The following is a 21,209-nucleotide window of genomic DNA, read 5'->3' as shown; positions in this document are numbered from 1 at the left end:
GACACTTTCGCCATCACAGACATTCTCTCAGAAATGATTATTCCCTTTCCTCAGTCGTTTTCCAAGACCCATGACAAATGTACCACCTGCAGGATCCTTCCTGGGATTTCTGCCTAGCTCCAGTGCCAACTCTGAGCCCTGTTTCTACAGTCTGCAGCACTGGTTTACAATGATTTGTTTTGTTTTCTATCAACAGAACTTTTACTTTAAAGATAATTTAAGGAGAAATGCCACCATCTAAAATAATTTTAAAACAGTTTTTAAAAAGAGGTTTAGCTGTGGAACAAGGAGCTACAACCATTCCATACAGCCTCTTGAGTGACGCTTGGGCCCTCTGTGAGATCTGTTAGCAGACTCTACAGTTATTATCATTACCAAGTATTAGGTAATGTCCATAAAACACTATTGGAAAACCAATGGTCTCCAAATCACACCTGCCTAAAGGTTTTCTTTAATTGTTGTACTGAATTTAGCTAAGTGATGGATCACATGCTCATTTTCTAGCCCAGCCAACATGACTCAATTGTTGAGCGTCAACCTATGAACCAGGAGTCATGGTTCAATTCCTGGTCCGGGCACATGTCCAGGTTACTCGCTTGATCCCCAGTGTGCAGCACGCAGGAGGCAGCCAATCGATGATTCTCTCTCATCATTGATGTTTCTATCTCTCTCTCCCTCTCCTTTCCTCTCTGAAATCAATAAAAATATATTTAGAAAAATTTTTAATGTTCATTTTCTACATACTGTAAGTATATCACCAGATTCATTTTTAAAAAATATATTTTATTGATTTTTTACAGAGAGGAAGGGAGAGGGATAGAGAGTTAGAGAGTTAGAAACATCGATGAGAGAGAAACATTGATCCGCTGCCTCCTGCACACCCCCTCCTGGGGATGTGCCTGCAACCAAGGTACATGCCCTTGACTGGAATCGAACCTGGGACTCTTTAGTCCATAGGCTGACGCTCTATCCACTGAGCCAAACCAGTTAGGGCTCACCAGATTCATTTTTAAGTGCTATTCTCCTAGTCAGTATTCAAATAGTCTTTCCTGAATGAAACTATATTCCATTAAATAAGTACTAAAGTCTCACAAACCACAATGATTTCCATGGATCAAAAGTATCTATTGCTTATTAACAATATATAGTCTCTACAGTCATGTGCTGCTTAATGATGGGGGTATAATCTGAGAAATGCATTTCTAGGCCATTTGTTGGATTATGGAACCATCACAGAGTGCACTCACACTGTCCTAGATGGCACAGCCTGCTGCTGCTGGACTGCCAGCCCATAGAGCATGTTATCATACAAAACAGCACAGGATTAAATCAATCACAAGACAAAATGAGGCAATGGAGAGAGACGGTGAACGCGATATGTATGAGGTGGCTGCCGGTGTAGCACAACATACTGCTTTACAGTAAACTTTTTCACGTAAGTAAAAAGTGTACACTGTAAAATAATGATCAGAAGTATAGTATCGTAAATACATAAATGAGTATTGCAGTCTTTATTATCATTACCAAGTACTAGGTATTGGACATGATTGTATGTGTTGTATTTGTATATGACTGGCAATGCAGTAGGTTTGTTTATACCGGCATCACCACAAACACGTGAGCCTGCCTTGCGCCACGACGTTATGACAGCTACAACATGACCAGGTAGTAGGAACTTTTCAGCTCCATTATAATCTTATGGGACCACCGTCATATGTGCGGTCTGTCATTGACCAAAATGTTGTTATTCAAAAGAAGAGCATTTAACATCGTGTTCCAAATGACAGTGTATTAGATGACACAAAGAGCAGAGTCTGGAGCTCTGTGAACCTGCCATGCATGTTGCCTTCTTCCTCTGGAAAGAGAGGGCCCAATAACTTTTCACTTCAGGTTCTTTCCTGTAACTGAGTTAAGCACACCAGTGATTTATGGAAAGGCTGGGGGAAGCTCAGAATTGTGGGAGCATAGAATATGCGAGGTGGAGCCAAAGGATCAAGAAGACCTACTGGGAGGGAGAGGGAGAAGAACACAGGCAGTGAGAGCTGGCCTGGCCTCTTCTGTCACCAACATGCACAGGTGCTACTGGTTGTTAGAATCTAGACCCCAGGCCTATGTCATCAACTAGAGCAAGGGAGGATGAGCCAGGTACTAGTATCTGGCACTTCCACCCACCGAACTGGAGAGTAGTCTTGGCTCCCCCCGAAGACTCCGAAGACAGGCATTCCTTATACATAAAAAAGAACTCAGATCTGGAGGACCAAGAGAATTACCTATTACCTATCTAACGTGAACTTTTACAAGTCAAGTGAGAATATATGTAAACATGCTTCGTGAACTCTCAAGTTTTAGAGAAATTATTATTCTTAGTCAATGGCTCCTCTGTATTTGAGAAGGTAAGATCCGAGATGATGTGGAGGGACTAACGCCAGTTAAGGGAACCAGAAAACCTGTTCTTTTTTCTCGTTCTCTCATGGAAAACCTATTCTGACCTGGCTAAACTCTACTTAGACTTCACTGAGTTTACAGCCCCAGGCAAAAACAGCCACAGTTTCTTTAGGGACCAAAGTTGTTCTACACTCTGCTCTCCAAACCATGCACCAAGCTTCTCAAAGCAATAGAAGTATTCAGAGGAAGACCAAATAAGTTTTAAAAATTATCACAATGACCTAGCAATAACTTTTCAAGTATGAACAACATGTATCAACATAAAGCATGCTTTTATAGGATATTGCTCAAAACATTTCCTCAATGTATAAAAGGATCATTTGATTTTATTTAACAACTTACCTAGCGGTTACTTGGTCTCCCCTCCCCTCATACATTTTCCCATTTCACTCCAAATATTTGTGGGAAATCTAATGTGTTATAATTATACAGATTTCAGAAACCTACAAATCTCAGAAACACATGAATTTAAGATAAGAGTAACATAGTTACAATATTTACTCTCTTAGCATAAGAAACAATATCTCCTGAATCAAAGACCAGTTAAAACCATAACAGACATGAAGATATGAATATTCTGTTTCAACTAGGATGAATTAAACATGAGTTAGTGTCCCTTATAATTGAAATAAGTTTTACAATGGGGATTCTAGCAGAAGCTCATAGAAACACAATGGGGAAATCAGATAATGATGAATGGAATCAACTGATATAAAAACAACTAGGGGCCCAGTGCACGAAATTCATGCACTGTGTGTGTGTGTGTGTGTGTGTGTGTGTGTGTGTGTGTGTGTGTGTGTGGCAGGGGAGTCCCTCAGCCCAGCCTGCCCCCTCTCACATACTGGGAGCCCTCAGGGGATGTCCTACTGAGGCGACCAGGCTGATCAGGGGAAGGCACCAGCCCCATCACCCCGCTGCTGCAGCCACTGCCAGTCACCACAGCCACCAAGGTGTTTTTATCAACACGGACTCCAGTCCCTTCACCATGCAAAAATGACAACTTTCTTTAGGCATTTTCAAGATGTGTCTTTCATAGGATATGACATTTATTTATTTATTTATTTTTTATTCTCACCTGAGGATATGTTTCCATTGACCTTTAGAGAATGTGGAAGAGAAAGGGAAAGACAGAGAGAAACATCAAAGTGAGAGGAACACTTTGATTGGTTGCCTCCTGCATGAGCCCTGACCTGGACCCCAGCCAGGGAGGAGCCTGCAACCTAGGTACATGCCCTTGATCAGAATTGAACTGGACCCTGTGGTTGGCAAACCTAGGCATTATCCACTGAGCCAAACTGGCTAGGGCAGGATATGACATTTCTTAGCCCTCCAGCAGCGGACCTTCGTTTTTTTTCTCCAGGAGTGTGGTGGAAAAGCCCTAGTTCACCTTTTTGGATTCTTATACCCAAGTTACTAAGAATATTACCAGAGGCATACAGGGAGCTTAGCCAATGAGCGGTCAGAAAGGTATTTCCTCTGTAGTTCACACCGATTGCCTCCGATCTCTGGCTCCACCCCTGCCAAGGCCTAAAGCCTCTGGGCCTGGGCAGGGGCCCCCCAGCTCCCTCCCATCACCTGGCTCCGCCCCTGCCCAGGAGTCCCCTGGCTCAGGCCCTTCCCAGGTTGCTCAGGACCCACGGGGGGCCTACCTCGGAGTGACCTGGGTGCTGAGAAAGTTCCCGGGACCCAGGCTGCTGGATGCCTACATATGCAAATTAACCTCCATCTTTGTTGGGTTAATTTGCATACTCACTCTGATTGGCTGTGGGCGTAGTGGAGGTACAGTCAATTTATATGTTTGTCTATTATTAGGTATGATGTGTGATCACAAAATATAAAAGAAAGAACATTCTTATAATTTGCAGTGCCTTATCTGAATGTCTTCTCATATTTGCATTGGAGCTGCACAGATTTCCATACAAGTGAACACTCATACAAACACAACAGTGGAGAATAATTGGTCTTACCTCCATAAATTCATGTTGTGCAACGTGGTTCCAGCAAAATAACGCCACTAGTGATACTCCCCATAGGGGACTGAACAATATGATACAAATTCAACCTCTACAAGAATTAAGTACAGTTGCTGTGGCCTCCCCTCATTGGGAAAAACTACAGTTATGGTAGCAGGGGGCTCCGCGGTCCCATAAATGGTATGCTTCAAAGTATAGGTGATAAGGAGCTGCTTCTGGGATTGCCCTTCATTTTAGGACCCCTTTTGCCTCCATTTGAGTTAAATTTCAACAAAGTCCTCTAATTCTTTTTTTCCAATCAAATCCCAGTTCCTTCTCAGATGCTCCATTACTCAACCTCCCCCAATACTCCTTACGTGATGTGAAAGATAGGTGGTTAAAAGATAGAAAAAAGCCATCAGCTGTTTTAGTTTCAAATATTTCTCACTCTCTGAAAAGCATTAAAGGGACGTGTCATTCTTTTTGGAAGAAAATAAACAAGTTTTATGAAAGAGTTTGATTATCCAATACAATTAACACAAGTCATAATTAAAACTGCCGAACCACTCAAGTTCTAGTCAGATCACCTAGTATAAATGATGTAAACTGGTGCCAAGAGTGGCCAGTTGCTAGACACAAATGTGTGCTTCTTGCTCCGCATGATGACATTACGCTAGAGCCTATGGGAAGATCAAGGTATCGGGATGGTGGAAAAAGAAAGGGATCCGTGACAACCTGATACAGGGGCTGCTGGAGGATCGGGGAGAAAATGAGAGTCTATATTTGGTAATTGGGACAGGCATGGGAGGGGGGAAGGGGATCCTATGAGGATGAACCTCAAGAGGAGGAAAAACCAACCCAAAGCAAAAAGGTCATATACAATCTTTAGCAGTCAGCTCATCTCAGCCCAGGATGTCACCACACGTTATTATAGCTGCAATTCATGCAAATTCAAGCGCATTTACTAGCATATATAAATTACACGCAGATGGTGTAAGGAAATCTAAAAATAGAATGAGGTAAATTCTTCTAACAAAGGTCAGTCTTTTCTAAAATTCATGAGATGGCAGCTTGAGAAGAGGACACAGGTGGAGGAAGTGGGGCTCCAGGAGACGCTGGAAAAATCACAAGCAGCCCCCTGTTGGCCTCACACCCTCGGAGCTATTTTCAGTGTTCTACAAGCAAGAGGATTCACGTAACTCCTCAAAGCAGGACACAAGGCTATAAACCCTTCCTAGGGTAGGAGGTTTCTGATGGCCATAGGCTCTCCTGGGGTGCACTCTTTTTCTCCTACAGAGAATCTTTCTTTCACAGCCGACATGTGCAGAGCACTCTCAAGGGTTGTCATTTTAGTGCAAAAACATTGGAAAGCATCTCTTAGTTCATATCATTCCAACCTCAAACAGTCCGTATCTCCGTGTAGAGAAATGTGAAAGATACCTGTCCTCTAAGACTTAGTCTAAGTCTTATTACTTATTCTTGTCCTTAATAATGTTAATAACAACCATACCTGTGGCACATTTATATAGTTTCCAAAACATTATGACCACCAGGTACTCATTCAAATTGACCACCAGGTACTCATTCAAATTTGTTTCACTCAAATTTAATTAAAAAACAAACAAACAACTGTTAGTAAATACCAGAATTGCTAGAAAACAGACACCCAAGTTCCAGCTTTCCCATGATAACCATACCTGAAGCCTTCTCTCTCCCTCTCCCTCTCCCTCTCCCTCTCTCTCTACATCCCCCCTCCCAGAACTATACAGCTTTCCCAAGTCTTGTGTCTGCCTTCAAGTGATGGAAGCTGACTTCCTTGAGAGAGTAAGTTCTGATAAACAGCCTCCAATCTCACTTGGGTGGCCTTCATTTATTTCCACAGAACAATATCATGGTGAAGTCAGATCTATACAATCACTTTCTGTAACAAATTATCTTTGTTACTTGTTCAAAGTCACATGGACTTAAGGTATTGGCAAGCTTTGTGGACCAACCCCTACTCTCGAGAGAGAGACAGGGCCCTGAGTACCAGCACGTGGTAGAGCCAGGCCACCGAGTGTGTACTGATCACAGTGGAGCACCCATCTGGTATTACACCTCTCCCAAGGGAATAAACTTACTGAAGCATGTGCTCAACACAGGAATTAATTTCTCATCTACTCGGCTACAGATTAATTTAGCTCTGCAGGTAAATAGATGCCATGGGAACAATGAGCTGACATTCCCACTGCCCCTCGATGACACTAGGCACTTTACTTCCTCTCTCTCTAGGCATTATCTCTGAATGTGGGTTGCTGTGAGCAGTAATGAGACTACATGCAGATATGCTAATTTTATCCTCAGTTGCTTACACTGCATTCAAATATATTCAAATAGCAAGCCAGTAGTAGATGTGCAGATGTTTGGTTGTTTGTTTAAGTTAAACAGGGACGCTGAGATACTGATGTGGCAAGGAAGGCTCTGATAAGAATGCTTCCCCAAGGCCACAGATGGAGCGAACAAGGCAGGCACCTGGTCTCACCTGAAAGCAGAGCATGGTTTCCTGTGTGGCTTTGCCTTCTTTGCTGGCCTCCTCCATGAGAACTAGTCAAATATGTTCTGACCTAAAGGACATCTTTTCTACCTGTCCACCTTTATTAAGGATTGCAACTGAAACGCACATCTTCTGCTGATATTAAACACACACTTATCTTAAATACACTAGAACAACAGGCTTCTATTGCACCTGAATTGCTAAAACAGAAAAATGCGGACATGTCTATTAGCGTATAATAACACAAGTTTAACGTTAGTTCCTTAACTTAGAAGGCATTTGGTTTGAAGAGAAGGCAACCGATATGTTACTATTACCACGATAATAAAGTGAACTATCAGCCCGTGTGCAGTTTCATTGTATTTTCAGCACGTTCTCCTGGTATCTGTACCGGGAGGGTGAGAGACGCAAAACAAGGGCTCCTTCCCCACTCAGTTTGCCTCCTTATTCAGCATCTAACATGAAGGTCCAAACATCACATTGGAAAAGTCTTGGATGCCTTCTCCAACACTCTGCAATAACACACATTATGTAGCCTCGCGCTGACTTCTCAAGGTCTTCCTACTCTAAATTTTACATATTTCTGGGCATAAGGAAACAAGAGAAAAATATAAAGGTCCAAGGTGGAAGTTAGAGGAGAAGATTAAGAGAGAAAGATAAATAAATACACTTGTCTAGAAACCCTGCTCAAATACTTAATCCATTATTTAAAAAGGATACTTCTCTCTTTCCCTTACTGCAATTTCCATCAGCTGTAGAGGCCTCTGGAATTGGTGAGTTTGTTTTTTAAATAAGAGATTTAAATTGAAGCTACTATTAATTATTCATGTCAATAGTGCACTGGGTAGGCATAAATTATACCCAAATATCACTTTAACCTAGAGCATCAATCACACCCTTTATCAAAACTGTTATGAGAGCCCCATGAGAGTAAGTCCCCAAATCCTTGAGGAGAACATACTGGAACTGACAGAGGGAAGAACAAAAGGGTCTGAAGACTGAATTATCATGATCATAAGCCCCAAAATAATGAAGGCAATGCTTTATAAAAAGTGAATATTTATACATCAGGTGACAGGTGTAAGAATGGAATTCTAGGTTAGATTACCATTTTCTGTATTTATTCAGCTCTCATTACAGACAAACCCTATTTGTATATCTACCTAGAGGCCCGGTGCAAGGATGTGTGCACCAGTGGGATCCCTCAGCCTGGCCTGCTCCCTCTCGCAATCCAGGACCCCTCGGGGGATGTGGGACTGCCACTTTCAGCCCAATCCCCCGCAGGCTGGCCTGCAGAAGATCAGGCTGAAACCAGCAGCCCAACATCCCCCAAGGGATGTAGTAGTGTGTGAAACCTGAGCCCAGGCCAGGCACTATGCCACTCCCACTCATCCCAGCCCCACTGCACTGGCCACTGTAGCCACTTGGTAGCATTGCTGCGGCAGCGGGAGAGGTTCATGTCGCTGCAGCAGTGCTTGCCAGCCATGAGCCCGGCTTCTGGTGCCTGTTAGTCAGCTGAGCCGTGCTCCCACTGTGGGAGCATACTGACCACCGGGGGTAGCTCCTGCATTGAACATCTGCCCCCTGGTGGTCAGTGCGCATCATAGCAACTGGTTGTTCTGGTCCTTTTGGTCGTTCCATCATAACGGTCGCTTAGGCATATATATATATATATATATATATATATATATATATATACACACACACACACACACACACACATATATGTGTGTGTATGTATATATATATGTGTGTGTGTATATGTATATATATGTATATATGTATGTATATGTATATATATATGTATGTGTATATGTATGTGTATGTGTATATATATATATATATATACACACACACACACACACACACACACACACACACACACACACATATATTATTTTCTATCTTAGGCATGTCTAAACATCCTAAAGTTACTAGGCTCAAGGAGTACCATATCTCTGTCAGTCAAGAGCCAATCAGGAAACATAGGGCTCCTTCATACTGGACATGAGAAAAATTTATTCAAGGGACTCATACAAAGATGCAGGGGTTTGGGGACAGCAATAGGGATTGGGCAGTGTTTCAGACTAGCAACACTGGAACCCCTAACTTTAAAGAGCCTTGGGAAGGAAGTGGTTATTGATACCCACAAAGGGCAGCTCTTAGGAGGTCAGTCCTAGGGCCACCTGACAGCAGTTATAATCTTCTGGGATACAGCTCACCCCAGTGCCCCAGCAAAGAGGGGGCAGAGAATCAATACCCCTTTTTACTGTAGAGCATCCCACTATCTCCTGCCTGAGCCTTCCATTGGCCAAACCCAACTGGAACCCAGAAGGCAAGGGAGCCCATTAATGCAGTACCTAGAGATCAGCTTTCTTCTCTGTAGAAAGGTAAAGGGTTAAAAAAAGATATGCAGCACAAGGTAAGGACCTATATAAAAGTATAACTAACTATAACTATATAACTAACTATATATAACACTCCATATATAACTAACTATATATAACACTCTATATAAATATATATACATACAAATATATATATACACAAATATATATACATATACACACACATATGTGTGTGTGTGTGTGTGTGTGTGCGTGCATATATATATGGCTATAACACCATTTAAAAGGTTACTACTTCGACTGGGATACATTTTGCTAGTTCATCTAGATGAGCCAATCAAAGTAGACACTCTGATAATGATTATAAGTAATATAATCTCAGTATCTGGTCTTGCCTCTCGCTTCCCCACCTTGGTAAGTGTGATTGCATCCACAACAGAAAAGATTGTATAGAAAAGTAAGTTCACAGGTGCCATGAAATCTCCCTGGAGGGTAACCAGCACGGATGAGGGCGGGTGAGCGCAGGCACCACAGGGGAACCCACATGTGCTGCGGGGGGAGGAGGGAATGTGCAGGTGCAGCTGGTGGAAGGTTGAACAGTGGCGGAACATTTGGGGAATTCCAAGTCCTGACAGGCTAATAAATAAACTGGGAGGAGGAGAGGACACAGAGCAGAGCAGACTTAATAATGAGGGAGGAGCGGGGTCCTGACGGTCTTGTATTTTTAATGAAATGTCAAGACATTAAAGGATGTTAATGTTCTTATTTTGGTTTAGAAAGATCTCGGCGGGATGGGGTGAGACTGGAGACAGGGAAGCCTTGTAGGAGATTTTATAAGGAGGCAGGTGAGAGAAGAGGGAAGACTAACGGAAGGCTAGTGTGGAGAAATGGATGGGGGGTGTCTCTGGAGAACTATCACAGAGCAGGACTTCAATGCTGAGAACTGTCAGGACTCGGTGACTGATGACTGTTGAGGGGAAGGGAGAGGATAGCTGCCCTCTGGTCTGAGAGAGACCTTTTCTCATCGTACTACAGCTTTTTGTGAGGCTCCAGCACCCAGAGAGCCTTCCCAGAACCAAAAAGATATCAAAATGTATCTCAATGTATTGATTACATCAAGAAGCCATATGATAGAAATGAGTTTTCTAAAATATTCACTGCAGGCTCTTTCATGGACATAAAATCTATGGCTGTATATGAAAAGTGTCAGATGTTTTTCACAGCTGTCTGTTCTGTGGATATTCAGCTTCTGGTCTGTTCATTTGTAGGGACAATGTTGCATAAATTCACTTGACAATCACTGATGTGGCAACTACCATGTAGTATATTGGAGATGTTATTTTGCAAAAGGATTAGAGGGAAAATTTTGAAAATATTTGGAAAACAAACCAGCCTCTGATAATGGCCTTGCTTTTCTTTGGCAGGTTTTTTTCTCACCTACTTAGCTACAGGGTAATTTTATCTTAACATGTTTGGCTAAATCCTGTGTGTAAAGAAAGAATGCTGCTACATTAAGAAGTATTAAGGTCACGCAGCTATTAATCACAGACCTAAAGTGTGCTTTCTCTCCCTCTCTCTCTCTCTCTCTCTCTCTCTCTCTCTCTCTCTCTCAGATTGGATTAATATATCCCTATAATCAGAAAACACTATCTACATTCATTGGCCTGGCTTTGGGACACTCTCCCCTGACAATAGTCCATCTCTAAGAATAAGAAAGAGAGGCCAAACACAGTTGGGTTTCTGCAACATGGCGGCATTCTTAAAACCGGAAACGATGTGTGAAAGGAGACTAAAGGACCAGAAGAAATGTGCTTCCATCCACCCCGGTTAAATCTTCCTAGAAACAGAGATAAGCAACAAAATGAAAAATCCATTCCTTTGGGAAAATGAGTCTTTCACCTGTGGATTGGTTTATTTTAAAAAGGGATTAGATTCTGGGCCCATATGTGTTACACTCAAAATATAATGCCATGGTCTCATCTCCCACTAAATATGTGGCTATGACTTTTAAGCAGAGGGAACATTTAACAAGAAGCAACCTAGGGAAGGGACAATCTAGCTCAGACATCAATAATTCATTTATCGGAAATAGGAGTCGTGGTATGAAATGCCAGGAGGCAGTTTCATTTACAGGGAGGCATTTTCTATTTTAAAGCCTAGAACAATGCAGTAAGCTTTATTCAACAAGCTAGTATGAATAGAGGCAAAGCCGAACTGGAGGACTAGTTGTATGGTTTCCCCTAATAATGCTTTTTCTTGAGTATCCGTTATTTAGGTCTGACACACTACCATTTGGGGGACTTGAAAAAGTAGTAAGAAGTGGATTTTTATAACTTTAGTACTTCAGAAGTGATTACCTTTACCCCAAAGCTTTAGGACTAGAAATGTAATCGTGTGAGTCTAAGAAACAATGATTTGCATAAAGTTGTGAGGGTATATTCTCTCTTAGTACCAGAAGCCCTTCAGGCATTACAGCTTCTTACTGAGTCATCTCCCAACTCAATCCTTTAGTAAGTAACCTCTATTACTTCACCATGACATGCCCCAAGCATTTAGCATAGCATCATCACTCACAAAGTGGGGCATCAATGCACACCTATTGAATGAATGAGCAAATGCTGCCACATATGAAATAATTTCAAATATGCTCTGAAGCCTACAGGTCCAGACCATACAATGAGGAGGCACTTGCATAGCAAATTCCTCCCCTTGACTATCAAATTCAAGGTCTCCTGATCCCCGAGGGAGATGGGGAAATGGAATTAATGAAAAGCAGACTTATTATAGACGGAATGATTCATAGCTCCCAGCCCCTAAAGGACCAGAAAGATCTAACTAAACCCCTAACCTTGGAAATGAAGACCTCCAAGTCACAGTTTAAATTTTATATGCCCATATGCATATTTATGTTGAGGTAATTATAATTTTAACCCATTACTTACCAAGAACTGGAAAAAGGAATAAAACACATAATTATAATAAAAGCTATAATTATCTAGCACCTGTTATATAGTCAGCAGTATGCTTGGTGCTTTACATACTTCACTGCTACTCTTTGGAAGTATTATGCCCATTTTAGAGATTTTAAAAAGAAAACGTACTAAAGTTCAGAGTAGTGAGGTCCAAAGACTATAAATTTAATCAAGAAGAACCAAGGCAAGTCAACTCTTCTAGACTACAAACCCACTCTTATTTCCTGACCAAGTGACCTTTATTCAAACAGAATTATCTGTCTATGAATTTATGCTTACAGGCAGATCCATCAATCACATCTATAGTTATAGTGTAATGAACAAAGAAGATATTTTAATTGTAACCCTAAATGCGTGACTACATGCTTATGGCTGGCAAAAATAAATAAATAAAAATCAGGCAGCACTATGAGAGGAGATAAAGGGGCATTTGATAGCCCAGGTGACTGCTGAATTTCATACAATAGAGGTAGGCAGTGCTGGCATTGCACCATGAAAAATGCCACATTTCTCTCTCGAGACTACAAACCTCAGCACACATCTGGACCAATTCCCATATCCCCTAATAATCAAATTCACACTACATTCAATGGACCATGGACGGTGCTTAGAATGAGTCAAAACAGGACACCTCAGAACACCCCAGAGTGAGCAGAATGCTGTGATTCTTCTTAAAACAAAGGTCTTGGGGAGTGGCCAAGTTGAAAAGGAATCCTCACAAAGAATACAGTTTTTAAAAGGCAGACTGTAAAGAGCCATCAAAGCCAATACTGAGAGAATTATCTTTACATATAGACTTTGTGGTCAGCGATGTTAGTCACAGGTCAGGACCACCGCCCCACCCCCCCACCCCCCCTTGAAGAACAGTCACTATCACCACAGACGGTTTCAATGCAAAACTCAGTACATGTACATTCAGAGAGAACTGACTACAGGCCACAATATGTTTTCATTTTCTACCAAGAGACTCTCTTGTCCCTCCAGACTTTGGGTATTAACATGATCTAGACTTTTCTGATTCTCTTTTCTCTACATAAATGTTGATGGGATAAATTTAGCTAAAGGATATAGTACAGTCAGTTCTGCTATACTGCTTGCCTTGACAACACAGATGTTTATTTGTTTTGTTTTTAAAATAAAATTATTTTGATTGATATATCTAAGCAATCAATCAACAATGACTGATACATTAGAGAATGATTTGAACATATGTGAAATTTGCATTTGTTGCCCTGAACAACACATGGTACACTACCCAGAGCTACACCCGCAGGAGCACGGTGGTCCGCACGTGTCCATAGCCGGGCTGCTGCTTCCCATGATTTCCGATCACCGTCCTTCCATTTCATAATAACTTGCAGCTGCCAGGCTCCCAAAGGCTGTACTGGTGGTGTACCTCACTCTGCCTCATTGTCCCCCTTTCCTCCAAGCCTCCTTTATGATTGTCCTCTCTAGTCTCTGTCCTTTGTAGAAATGTTCATCTTTCTTTTTTCCTCTTATTCTTTGACTTTTGCACACAGAGTGGCAGGCACGTGAGTAGGAATTGACCTAATGGGCACACATGTCCACTAGCAAACTTCAGGTCTTTATGCAGATAAAGGATACAGTAATTGTAGTTTTATATATTTCTTAACCACTTTACCTGGATAAAGTGGGGATTGTTTTGAATCATTTTTGTGTGTATCACTGATGAAGTTTTTGAGTGCTGAGCTCCAACTCCATTTGCTTATTATTCTGTGGTTTTAGATCTTGAAGAGTGCAAGCATTTTTAGGAATACATACATTGCATTATAGCAGAATAGATTGATATTTATTAGTGATGACTTTATTGAAGCTTCAAGTTTTTTCTTTCGTGTTTCCTTCTAACTTGCACATTAGGTTAAATACAGTAGCTCAGGATCTCAAATTTGTGTGAAATTCACTATAACTTCAAACAGTGTAATCTGGAGAGCAATGACCAGATCTGAAATGACCCAGTTTAGTTTAGTTCCCTTTCTCTTTAGAAAGTTCTAGAAAATTCTATCTACATCCATTTGCATATTAATGCTTTCACCACTAAATGTGATCTATAATATTTACTCAGTTTTTAATATCAACAATCAGCATATTTTCCAAAGTAACTCTTTTGGTAGATGGTAAAGAGAGAGAAAAAAATCCCATGTACAGTCACAATTATCTAGGTCAGATAGTTTTATCTAAACTTATTGACTTAATCAAATAATCCTTGCTGAGAAATTTTTTCCCTAAGGAAAAACACAGGCTGAAAACAGTACATAATAAATGGGCACAACACCTCTCTTTGAAACTTCTGCAGAACCCAAACTAAAATATGTAAATAAGAATTCCAATGATAGTATCTGAATCACAGTATTATGCTGGAGGAGCTTTGCAGTAAAAGGAAAAAAGTTAATGTGATCTAGAGATTAGAAATAAATACAGCCTTTAAAAAACCTATATCATCATAAGCAACAAATACCATTCCATTTACTTTCTGAAGAATGTTAAGATATCCTACCTTATCAAAGAGATGTGCATTTTCATTTGCTTTCATAAAAACTACTGTACTAACAGGAAAGTGTAACTGTGGCTAAATGGGTTTCTAAAGCTCTTGACTGTGGAGATAAGAAATGTAATGTGTTCCACACATGGCAAACCTTCTAAGTGTTTAGGTCTATTAGTGGAAAACGCCATCACGACAGGAAAAGGAGAGGAAAGAGTCCTCAAGCGTAGTATTCAATCAAGTTTGTTGAACTTAACAGAGTAAAGCAGCTCTTTTGGGAGATACTTTCTCTGCCTCTCCCTTTAGCACCCCATTCCTAAACAAATAGGTCACAGGGTCAATTACCACTTGAACGATAATTATTAATATTCCCCAGCTCTCCTCTCAAAATCTGGAAATTGAATCATTCTAAAGTGTTCTCTCTCTTTCTCTCTGCAATGATTCTTATTGTGTGGACCTCTCCCTTTTATTACCCAGAAGCTTCCGTGGAAAGACACTTGTTTATCCTGGAGCAAATTTGGGATCATCTGTTACCAAGGAGTCCCAAGTAAAGTATTTCTCTCAGCAAAAGCAAAAAGCAAGGCTCCCTGCCAGTCACACGCCAGTCAGCCTTCCCTTGGCCCTTACTTGTTCTCGTTGCTTGCATCATAACGAGGCATTGGGTCCAAGTCATTCCCATTCACGTCACAACTGGCCAGAGCATCCTATGGCCACAGAGGAGAGAGAGAAAGGAGACAGATGGTCATTAATTAGCCATTATCCTGCAGGCTCATGCATTCTTAAACACATTTCTGCAAGAGAGTAATTAGATTAAATAATACATTCATGGTTCGCTAGTGTCAGGATGCCTTGTTCAGTAATAATCAGTGTTGTCTTTTTCCTCCCTTAGAGAGAAGAAATACTCTTCACAGACCAAAGATGTGTCTGGTCGATTCTTGCCAGTACTTTTCCTCTTAGACCAAGAACTGGCCTCTTACCCAATTTCTTCAATATGCCCTCAATTACCACCTTTTCTGTGAAGTATTCCTGGACCACCTAGAAGCAAAGGGGTTTATTCCCCATGGACTCTCTATCTTCATTTCTTGAATGTCAAATCCCTTACCATAATTCAAACACTTTTTAAGATAAAAATCATTCACAAATAATTGGCAGGTCAATTAAAAGTAAGTATTTAAAATTTACTATATCAGGTTATTTTAGGATCTCTATTAGGCGATACTTGTCTGGTTTCAGATGTTTTATCTACTATAAAAGAATCTATAATTCAAACTTTTTATTAAAATCCAATGGCCTTGTAACCCAATCAAAATAACCAACAAAGTTCAAAATGAGGCAAAAATACCTCTGAAGCAAATTTATATCACTCTAGATCAGCCCTGGGCAAACTACGGCTCTCGGGCCGGATCCACCCCATTCGGCTGTTCTATCCGGCCCGCGGAGCTGAAAGAGTGGAGAGTTCTCTTGCTCTCCCCTCCGCTCCTTTACTTTGAATTTATATTAGTTCACACAAACACTCCATCCATGCTTTTGTTCCGGCCCTCCGGTCCAGTTTAAGAACCCATTGTGGCCCTCGAGTCAAAAAGTTTGCCCAACCCTGCATAGAACTAATTTAGGATCCTTTGAATTTCTGATGCTTTTTGTTAATTCCTGATTTTGGTTTTAGTGAACATAAATTTATCTTTGTTTTCTATTTTATCAAAGGCTCTGTTTCTAAAAATAACTTATGGTACATAGACTCTGAAATGTTTGAGGGAATTAAGCAAAATATATGCATTACATATAAAGGTGCCAAGTCCCTGCTTCCTGGATAAAGGGGGCCATGTAGCCCTGCTCAGTGGTCAGAGAGCATGAAGGAGTGTAGTTAGTGTAACTTACTAATTTTACTTAGAAGGAAACAGAGGCCAAGACAGGCTGAACAACCAGGCCAGAGAGGTTAAGTAACGTGGTTCCACAGGCATGAAACCAACTGCCTGTGGAACCAAGACTTGAACCCAGACCATCTGACACCCCACCCATTGTGCTTTTCTCTGCTCATCATAGCTCTGACATTAGAACCAAGAAGGGGCCAGTACTGCTAATGGCACAGATAAATTCTGGAATTTTCTTTCAAGGGGAAAAATAAAAACAGTAAGAATGGCAATCACAATTAGGTTAAAGCTGTTTGTACTTTGTTAGATACATTCCAATGCAGCGGGGAGCAGGAATCCTATAAAATAAAAGGGTAATATGCAAATTGACCCTAACGGCAGAACGACCAGAACGACCACTGGACCATTCAGTATGAGACGCACTGACCACCTCTTGGTTCCTTTCCCCGGCTGGCAGGCTCGATTGCCTGATGGCCACCTGCTGCAGGGGTGGGGCTGGTAAGCGGGTGGGAACAGCCGACCTCTCGGACCCTTCCCCTGGCCATCAAGCACCGACCACCAGATGGTGAATGGGGAACCAGTGGTGGGTGGCGGTGGGGGGCGGGGCTGGCTGTGGGCAGCTGGGGAAGATGGCCCTGATCGCAGGCCAGACCGAGGGACCGTACCCGCGCACGAATTTCATGCCCCGGGCCTCTAGTATACCATAAAAACAGCACTGCATATGACAAGAAAGACTTATTTGCTAGGAGATCCATAGCCACAGTTCTGTTCTATCTACAGTCTGCGTTAACTCATTTTAGGCTTCAGCCCTCATTTCCTAGCCTACCAAGTGAGGAGACTGAAGTTCCTTTTTAGCTCTAAAAGTCTATGCTGTGAAGAGACAAGTTTATCTGAGTGTGCTTGGAGGCAGGGTGAGAGCAACCACTCAAGTGTTTTGCTCAAATGATAACTAAATGAATTTCTAGTTCCTTCTTCTCTCTCTCTCTCTCTCTCTCTCTCTCTCTCTCTCTCTCTCTCTCTCACCTTAGGGAAAATCATCTAATTTGAGGAAACTTGTTTCAGGATTTCATTACAAAAATTAATTTGTGAAGTTTCTTAGCTGAATTTTTTTTTTATCCTCACTTGAGGATATGCCTTTTATTAAATTTATTTTAGAGAAAAGAGACAGAAAAATATTGATGTGAGAAATATCAATCGGTTGCCTCCTGAATGCGCCCCAACCAGGGATCGAACTCACAACCTGGGTATGTACTCTGACAGGAAATCGAACCCACCACCTTTTGGTGTATGGGCCAATGCTCCAACCAACTGACCACACTGGCCAGGACACTGGCTGAATTTTTTAAACAAAAAGGGCAGTGAGGCAGAATATTGGGAGGAAACGTAACTGAAGTTGATGAAAGTGTGAGGTGATACTGAGTATTCTGTGTGAAGGAAGGTTCTCATTGGTCAGAATCTTGGGTGACTGCTGGAGACAGTAGTAGTTTCTGATGTGCCAAGGAAGTGACTTGGAAGTACTTTATTTGCAAACATAAAATGGAGGGTTTTCAGGTTTGAGTGACAAGAGGAAAATTAATTTAAGAGAAGTTAAGTGCCATTAAATAAATGAGATTGAACAAATGAGAAACATTGAAGAGAATGTATGGCCAATTCTACCCCAAGGTTTCATGGGAAGCATGAAAGTGACTGACGTTTAAGTGGGTATACAGTGATATCAGTGTTTCTGGCTGGAAACAGTTGTCAACAGGAAAGAAGTCAGAGCAGAAGTCGGGAGGCATGGGTGTGAGTGAGACCCACCAGGAGTTTCTGTGAAGCCGTGACGAGAATCAGAGTTGTTATCTGCAGGTAACAGGGAGTCATTGCAGGCACTTGAGTAACACAAGAAATATTTTAGGGAGAATATCAAGGTGTCAGGAAGCCGGAATTTAGAGCAGACAAAGAATGGCACATCAGCAGATAATGATGGCATTTTTCACCAAACGTAGGGAGGAGAAGCCCAGGAATGGATAATTCTGGAGAGCAGAAGACAGGGGGCCATTGGCACATTCCCAGGCAGTGACTATCATGGTGGTAGAGGGGCCCTGAAGGCCCCTGGAGCAAAAGATCCCAGTGTCCTGGAACAGGTTACCCTCCCTCCCCCCGCCCCGTACGCCCTACGTGGGCACTGGGTATCAAGATCATGAGCTTTCAATGAAAGTACCGAGTTTCAGCACTTTTGCTTGTTCTATGACCTTGGGCTCATCTTATGTTCTGTCTGAGTCCTGGAATTGTGGTGCCTTCTTAAGAAAGAGAATTCATTGATCCCTAAGGAATACCGGTAGGCTGATCATTACTGTCCTTTAAAAAAGGTGAGAAATAGACCAACAGAATAACTTGAGAAAAGTTCCACGTACACTTTTCTCCATAAAAGAAACAGCAGTTCCTAGCTGTGTGGAGGAGTTGAGAAGAGCAGTTGTTGTTGGAGCAGGTGGTGTTAGGGGTGGGTTCCTGCTACCTTATCACCTGCTGTTTGTTGTCAGAACATCAAAGGCACACAGGAGTTGAAAGCGTTATCTCATGGGTCCTGAGCTCTGAGAGTGCGTCTCTTATAAGACAGGAGCAGTACACAGACCACTGCATCAGGTTGTTGCATTTTTCCAGTAGTTTCCCCCCTTTCTGATAATCCTACCACGAGCTCCCTTGCTTCCAAGGAGGCAAGGCGCCCCAACCGCAGCAAGCACTCACATAGTTCTGCATCAGATCCGGATGCGTCCTCTCAATGCCGTCGTCCAGGATGGTCACCACAACGTTCTTTCCCGTGTAGCCTCTCTTCCAGGCTCCTTCAATGTTCATGTCCGATTGGCAGGGGTGCGTGTTGTCACTGCAGTGCTAACGGAGGAAGAGGGAGAATGGGACATTGCAGATTACTAAACAGTAAGGAGGGGGGAGAATTACCTGCTTGTTAAGATAATGCAACCTGGAAGCATGGAACAGACTGACAAATCCAAGGGAAGCGGGGAGGAGGGACAGGAAGAGATTAACCAAAGAATATACCAGTATATGCTATATGCATAACCCAAGGACACAGACAATAGTGAGGTGAAGGCCTGGAGAAGGGAGGAGCGGGTTGGAGGGGGTTAATGGGAGGAAAAAAAGGGAACATCTGTAATACTTTCAACAATAAAGATAAATTTTAAAAAATTTAACAGAAATTTGGGGGATTGCCTGTTAGAATAGAAACATGGATAGCTAGCATGATAATAGGGGAAGGCAGGAAGGATAGATGTGGGAAAGGTGAATGAAATCTCTTCCACCAGCTCTACTAGTAACTTGTTTTCATACCATTGATCCTTTGGAAAAACATAATAAAGTCTATTTCAACAGCAAAATAATGGATGTACCATTTTATTGTTAGCATGGATTAATGACATACAAAAGGCATCATACTATTTCATTTATAAATCCACACTAGGTAACTGAAGAACATATACTTTATAATTCCAACCACCTACAAGCCAACCCAGCTACGAATGAGGACCATCTCAGGCAGCTTTGGTAGTGTCAGCCAAAAGTGTGCTGCTGTGAGAAACCCATGAATAAGAAGAAAAGAGAACAGTTTTTTAAATCTTCTTTCAATAAGTTAACAATGACTATTGTACCATAGTTTGTAGTGGTTTAGACACTCATTCAGCACTACTTTGGTTTTTTGGTTTTTTTAATCCTCACCTGAGGATACATTTTTATGGATTTTAGAGAGGGAGCGGGGGAGGGGGGAAGGGGGAGGGAGAGAGAAATATCAATGTGAAAGAGAACATGGATTGGTTGCCTCCCATACACACCCTGAATGGGAATTGAACCCACAACCTGGACATGTGCCCTGACTGGGAATGAAACCTGAGACCCTTCGGTGTACAGGATGATGTTCCAACTGATCCACATCAGCCAGGGCAGCACTACTTTGAGGAGGAAGAGAAGAACAGTACAAAGTGCAGAAACATGACATACACAGGAAAACGTGTGTGGGGGCTTCAAGGAGCAGGCTGCAGAAACATCGGACCTTAGCTCATCATGTGTCACGATTTCATTCCCGAGTGGCTACAACACACACACACAGTTAATCAGCAGCTCTTCCGGATGTGATTTACTAGCATTAGTCCAACCCACATAATTATTCCTTCAAAGCTCATCCCTTTGAAATATCCCTCTGAGCGGTGTTGGTTTTCAGCTTCTGAAGACTCCATAGAGGAACGAAGAAAAAGAGATGTACTGTAACATAATGTTACAGTGACATGAAAACACCCCCCCCCCGCCCCGTCTTTCACTATTCTCTATTTTATTCCTGCTTTGAAACAGTTCAGTACTTCAGGACATAAGCTTTGTATGTGCTAAGCATAATGGAGACTGGACTGCCACTGATTCATTGAACACCTACTTTATTGAGCAACTACTACATTCTGGGCTCAGCAGTGAACAAGGCAGATGAGGTCCCTCTCCTAATGATCCCTCTAAAGGGATAGCAAGACCATGCAGAGCATTCCTTAAGCTTTAAAGGAATTAAACAGGATGATAGGTTAGTGAATGCTGAGGGGTGTGAGTATACCACTTAGGTAGG

General features: G+C 41.9%; 1 protein-coding gene across 4 annotated transcripts in view; it reads right to left on the bottom strand.

Annotated features, from left to right (window-relative positions):
• PCSK5 (proprotein convertase subtilisin/kexin type 5) overlaps window positions 1-21,209 on the bottom strand; it is a gene marked incomplete at its 3' end in the record, with an annotated part of 433,646 nt that overhangs the window by 296,353 nt on the left and 116,084 nt on the right. For all 4 annotated transcript variants that reach the window (XM_080668429.1, XM_080668430.1, XM_080668431.1 and 1 more), the window contains exons 4-5: window positions 19,343-19,486; window positions 15,378-15,454 (exon numbers count right to left, since the gene is read on the bottom strand). In XM_080668429.1, the coding sequence (XP_080524555.1) occupies window positions 15,378-15,454; window positions 19,343-19,486 (221 nt within the window). The remainder of the gene's footprint in view (window positions 1-15,377; window positions 15,455-19,342; window positions 19,487-21,209) is intronic.

Source organism: Plecotus auritus (genome assembly GCF_963455305.1).
Source record: "Plecotus auritus genome assembly, chromosome: 5".
NCBI classification, from domain to species: Eukaryota; Metazoa; Chordata; class Mammalia; order Chiroptera; family Vespertilionidae; genus Plecotus; species Plecotus auritus.
The sequence above is the reverse complement of the archived record's forward strand: the minus strand, read 5'-3'. Positions and strand labels throughout refer to the sequence as shown.